The following is a 6000-nucleotide window of genomic DNA, read 5'->3' as shown; positions in this document are numbered from 1 at the left end:
GCCGCCGTCTCGGCTTGGCCACAGCGTCGAATTTGGCTATTTCTGCCTTATTTACCTCCTGCAAATTGCATGGTTTTGCATAGGAGGGATCATTACTTTGGACTTGGGTAAAGCGCAATAAAATAATTGCGCGAGAGCAACTGGGAGGAATCGACTCAGAAAGTCGCCTCCGTGGTGGGGCTGTGTCCGAAAGCCGCCGCGGCCTCCCGCAGCCCTGGGTTCAAGTGCCCGACGTGTCCCACCGACACCGAGCACGGGGCGTGTGTGTAACTCGGAATGGAAGAACCCCAGGTATTGGGGGTGCAGTGTGCTGGCAGGAAGAGCTTGGCGGGCAGTCTTGTCTTCCTTAACCTAAACAGAATTTTTTGATGTCTTCTGCCCCTCAGGCCGACGAGAGCAACAGCAGTGGGCGGAGGAGCTCTTCCAGCAGGTAGGTGGATGGTTTTCTCTGCTGGGGTGGGATGTGGGGGGCAGATGCGGCTCTCCGTCTCGGAGACAGGTGGCGAAGGGTGACCACATGAGAGGGATGAGTTGGGAGCTGTTAGAGTGTGGTGTCCATACACCCATTTTTGGATTTTGTTAAAAAGATTGGTGCAAGAAGGATTGTTCTGGCCTTGGGGGCTGCAAGGAGACGTAGTTTGCATGCAGTGCGGGGTGGTGCAGCTGAGTCCCCCCAGCCCCGTGCCCACGCCGGGGTGCAAAGACCATTGCAGGATGAGGTTCTTGGATGGAGACCTTGGGCCGTGCTGCGGCGGTTGGGTGCGGACCACCCTGCTCCACGCAGGAGGAGGGGAGAGGGGTGTCCCACCGCCCCAGCCCCCTCTGACCCTGCTAAGGGATGTCTCTGCTGCTCCCACTCCGGTGGGTGCGGGACCTGTCAGGTCCCACGTGGGGGACTTTGCTCCAGGTGTCCCGTTTGCTGCCGCCCCCAGTGCGCGTGATGGTGGGCAGGGTGCCCGGGGCGTGCGGCAGCTTCCCGGCCGGTGTGTCCCCGCAGCCCTGCGCGGTGCGGGATGGAGGTGCGCAGCCCCGGCACGAGCAGCAGGAGGGAGTCCCGGCACAAAGGAGAGGGACTTGCTGAGGTTGGGTCTGCCCTGTGCTGCGGCCTCTCCATCTCCTGCTGATGCTGTCGGGCATCTTTCCTTGCTGGGCGTGCTGGGATGCACTGAAGATGGTGCTTCTTGGTCCCTCTCCATCTCCGTGTGGTGGAGTCAGTCCAGAGCTGTGAAAGCATGGAAGAAGGGGCAGCTTTCCTTCCTTGGCCGGGCACAAATTCCTTTTAGCTGGGTTTCCTCTGCAGAGCAGCGCTGATGTGCCGGGCAGCGCCGGGGAGGCGGTGAGAGCCGAGGGCGAAGTGTGGCTTTGGTGACAGTAGGATTTACCTGGTTCTACGTGTGTTCAAAGCTGATTCCTGATTGTCTGCCATCCACAAGCAAAGTGGCAAACTCACCTCCCAGGTTTAAAAGGTTTTGTGGTAAAAATAGGTGGAGACGTAGGAGAGAGATATGTCAGGCTGAAAACAGGAGCAACGCTGAAGATGCACCAGGGAGGGGAGCCTGTGGCCTGGGAAGGGGAGCAGGATGCAGCGGAGTATGGAAACATCCACGAGAGTTGGAGAAGATGGTAGGAAAGTCAGGGAGGTGCCATCACATGGTGGGATGATACACAGCTTGTTGGGGGGACCGCCGAGCACCCGAGGCACGTTTGTGGGTTACATCAGCACAGATGGGGGACAACAGACAACAGAAAACTAGAGCCAGTTTGGCTGCTGTGGAAAAAGGCCAGCATGGTATGGAGGGCTGCACCCCATCCTGGCATCATCTCCACCAGCATCGCCTGCCCCTTCTGTGGCGAGGGGGCACAGCAGTGTGGGCAGCCCCCCTGAACACTGCAGTGGCACAAGCAGCGAAGCTGTGATGGTGTGGCAGAAGCCACTGTCTCTACATTGGCGTGATCTGCATGGAGTGAGACCATCACCGGTGCACCCAGACGAGGTTTGCCGGTCACTGCTGCAGGGCTCGGCACCACTCCGCTGCCTGGGGCAGGCCACCAGCACTGCGCAGAGCAGACCCTGGTGAGACATGAGGCTTTTCTCCAGGCACCCACAGCCCTTGGCAGTGAAGCAGCGAGCACCAGTGCTCCCCTCCAGCGCTGCCTGCCTCCTTCACAGCTCGAGCTGTGTTTCATGTCCTCCCCTTTGCATTGCCAGCGATACCATATCTCTGCTAGCCGTATGCCAGAGCACCCTCCTGTTCCCCCCAGGGACTTGAAAGCGCTGCTGAAGTTTTGTCCATTAGGTGAAACGCATTCTTCCATGTTAAAACCCTGCTCCATTCTTCTGATCTCCGAAACACTGCAGTGTGGGTCCTCCCCCTGCCTCCTGCTGCTGAATGTGCACCGACTGCTCCCCGCAGCGACAGCCACGGTCCCTGCCCGGCGCCCCAGCTCTGCTGCTCGGCATTTCAGAATGTAATACGCTCATTACCAGCAGCTTTTCAGTATGGCGGTGCTGCCTGGCATTAAACGCCTCTGGGGTGCCCACTGGGTTGGGCTCGGCAGTGGGGAGCAGTGCCAGCATCGGGTGTCTTACGCAGAGGAAAATTACTCTTTTCCCATTTTTGGGGTGGCTCATCACTGCAGTCCAGCAGCGCTTGCTCTTGGGATGCTGGGAATTAGCCTGAACGTAGCACCGGAAGGAAAACTGGGCATAGACTGCAGAGGGAGGGGAAGGGAGCCGGACATCTCTTCCTTCCCGTAGACTCTCACAGCTTGGATGGGCGCACTCTTCGCTGGGTAAAACACTGGCTGGTTGGCCGGGCCCAAAGCGTTGTGGTGAATGGAGTTAAATCCAGTTGGCGGCCGGTCACAACTGATGTTCCCCAGGGCTCGGTACTGGGGCTGGTCTTGTTTAATATCTTTATCAATGATCTGGACGAGGGGATTGAGTGCTCCCTCAGCAAGTTTGCAGATGACCCCAAGTTGGGTGGGTGTCCTGATCTGCTGGAGGGTCGGAAGGCTCCGCAGAGGGATCTGGACAGGCTGGATCGATGGGCCCAGGCCAATTGTATGAGGTTCAACAAGGCCAAGTGCCGGGTCCTGCACTTGGGTGACAACAACCCCATGCAACGCTACAGGCTCAGGTACGAGTGGCTGGAAAGCTGCCCCGCAGAAAAGGACCTGGGGGTGTTTGTCGACAGCCGGCTGAATATGAGCCAGCAGTGTGCCCGGGTGGCCAAGAAGGCCAACGCCATCCTGGCCTGTATCAGAAATGGTGTGGGCAGCAGGAGCAGGGAGGTGATCGTGCCCCTGTACTCGACGCTGGTGAGGCCGCACCTCGAATGCTGTGTTCAGTTTTGGGCCCCTCACTCCAAGAAGGACATTGAGGTGCTGGAGCGTGTCCAGAGAAGGGCGACGGAGCTGGTGAGGGGTCTGGAGCACAAGTCTGATGAGGAGCGGCTGAGGGAGCTGGGGTTGTTCAGTCTGGAGAAGAGGAGGCTGAGGGGAGACCTCATCGCTCTCTACAACTACCTGAAAGGGGGTTGTGGTGAGGTGGGTGTTGGTCTCTTCTCCCAAGTGACGAGTGACAGAACAAGAGGAAATGGCCTCAAGTTGCACCAGGGGAGGTTTAGATGGGATATTGCGAAAAAATTCTTCACCGAAAGGGTTGTCAGGCATTGGAACAGGCTGCCCAGGGAGGTGGTGGAGTCACCATCCCTGGAGGTGTTTAAAAGACGTGTGGATGAGGCGCTTAGGGACACGGTTTAGTGGTGGACTTGGCAGGGTTAGGTTTATGGTTGGACTTGATGATCTTCAAGGTCTTTTCCAACCTAAACGATTCTATGATTCTATGAATCTTTATTCTGACTTTTATTTTGATTTTGTAGCTCTTGCTGGAGGGTTTTGCAGAGGAAGTGGGTAAGTGTGTTCTTCATGTGGGAGCTGACCCTTCAGGGTGTCCCATGGGTGTGTCCTCCCTTCCCGGGCGTGCAGGAGGTGCCTCGGGGCCAAGCACCTGAGCATCCTCCCAGGCCTGAGCGATGGCCTTCCCAAAGGCGGGAACCCAAGCACCCATTGGGGTGGCAGAACTTCCTTCCATTATCACTGTTACCTTGTACGCCCATAGAGAAGTGGTGTGAGACTGGCCATCACTTTTTCCTTTTAGAAAAGTAGAAACAAAATCAAACTTCAGCATCTACCTGATTGAACAAAAGATGATAAAAAAAAGGAAAACTACCAAGTCTGTTTAAAAAAAATAAGATGGAATAAAAATTTAATATTTCAAGAAAGCTCTATCAGTGACTGAATGTTGAAATTTGGCTTTGATGATATCTGTGAGTCTGTTGGTGGCTGGAGATAGAAGGTAGATGTTTTTCAAAGTCGTTGCTGCTTGAAACTCATTAATTGCAAACTATCGAGGAAGCTTTTAACGATTAATTTGTATCAGTAAAAAATAGAAGCAAAATCAGGTTGCCAGGAGAACTTTACCTTTCTGCAATTTTTATTTGGTGTGAGAGCATGCTTGGTCCTCATGTGGTGACTGTAGTATTGGGGATTTTTTTATTTATTTATTGTATTGAACTGATTTTATTCTGTTCCAAGTCAATGTTTAAAGCTCTGAAATCACAGGTTTTTTATGATCTTGTCACCCCCATGGCTCCGATTGGGCCCGTCTGCTGCCTTTGAAATAACACGGTTCAGCGTGTGCAGCTGTTTGCAGCTGAGAATTAGTGGTGACAGAAAGCACTCACTATTCTCCTACCTTATTAACTTGTGTGTGGTTCCTGTACCTCACTGAACGCTTATTAATGGGAAATTTTAAAAAGTGAAGAGAATTATTAGGAGCATAGAAAAAACCTTCCTTTAAAGGAGCTAGAGGAGAGACGGCTGTTTTCCTTGGAGAAGATGACAACTAAGAGACAACATGACAAAGCTGTGCATGTTTTTGAACACTCCAGAAAAGGTAGATCAGAGACTTCTTTCTTCCTCTTGCAAGAAAAAAAGAGACAGTCAACAAAATTAAAAGGCAGCAAATTAAAAGCCAATAAAAGGCAGGATGTTTTCTTGCATGATGGGCAGTTAGCTGTTGGAGCGTGTTGCCAAGAGTCAGGTGCTCGAGGGGGCTCAGAGGCGACTCAACTGGAAGATGGCATCAGTTGGTGACGTGGGCTCTTGTGGATGAGGCACGTTGCCTGGGCATCAGTTACCTTGCTGCTGTCCACTGGAGAGTTTCTTTAAGCTTCTTCTGAAGCTCCTTCTGCACATGGTGGACCAGATTTGGTGTCACTCGCTGGTGGGAGTCTGCGTGACAGTCCTGGAGGGCTTGGAGGGACCGGAGGGCAGTGTGGGAACAGCGCTGGGAGCTGCAGACCTCGGGGTAATTGTTGGGAGTCTCCGTAATGCTATTGTAAAACTAACTACTTACCAATAATTAATGTCAGCATTCAGATGGTGGGCTCTGGATCTTGACAAGAAATAATTGAAAAACCAAATGTGCAATTATGTCTGACAAGCAGCGTGTGCTTTTCTTGGTCACCAGAGCCTTGTGTAGTCATGTGTTAGACACGGTTTTATATAATTATTATTGTTTATATGGTGGGTGTCAGAGAAAGGAAGAATTTTAGTTTCAAGTCCTCCGTTGGCTATTTATTTTAAAGTCATTAGATTTGTTTTCAGACTTAACTACGCTTAATGTGCGAGACTCCTGCTGAATAAATCAGACCCTGATATAGGAACTGCATCTGTTTGCAGAGGGAATGGAGCCAGCTGGAAGCTCAGCCCCGTCTGCACCAGGGCTGTCACCAGCCGGGGAACCCGCTCGCAGCACAGATGTAGCTGTTCAGAAAAGCATTCTTTACTCCCGAAACGGAGGTAAAATCCCAGACCTTGTGGGGTTATGAGCTGTCTGTGAGGGCACGGGTGGGTCTCATCTTTATTGCAGCATTAACAGCACTGTGGTAGAGGTCCCAAAGAGGGTGGGAGGTCTCCTGGAGATGGAGGTCC

General features: G+C 53.1%; 1 protein-coding gene across 1 annotated transcript in view; it reads left to right on the top strand.

The window, feature by feature from the left end:
• The first annotated feature begins 276 nt into the window (after window positions 1-276).
• ZNF618 (zinc finger protein 618) overlaps window positions 277-6000 on the top strand; it is an 89914-nt gene continuing 84190 nt past the window's right edge. Inside the window, exons 1-2 of the mRNA XM_059829028.1 lie at window positions 277-291; window positions 387-430. Of these exons, the coding sequence (XP_059685011.1) occupies window positions 277-291; window positions 387-430 (59 nt within the window). The remainder of the gene's footprint in view (window positions 292-386; window positions 431-6000) is intronic.

Source organism: Gavia stellata, chromosome 24 (assembly GCF_030936135.1).
Source record: "Gavia stellata isolate bGavSte3 chromosome 24, bGavSte3.hap2, whole genome shotgun sequence".
In the NCBI taxonomy this organism is placed as follows: Eukaryota; Metazoa; Chordata; class Aves; order Gaviiformes; family Gaviidae; genus Gavia; species Gavia stellata.
Note: the sequence above shows the minus strand (reverse complement) of the source record. Positions and strands in the feature narration are given on the sequence as shown.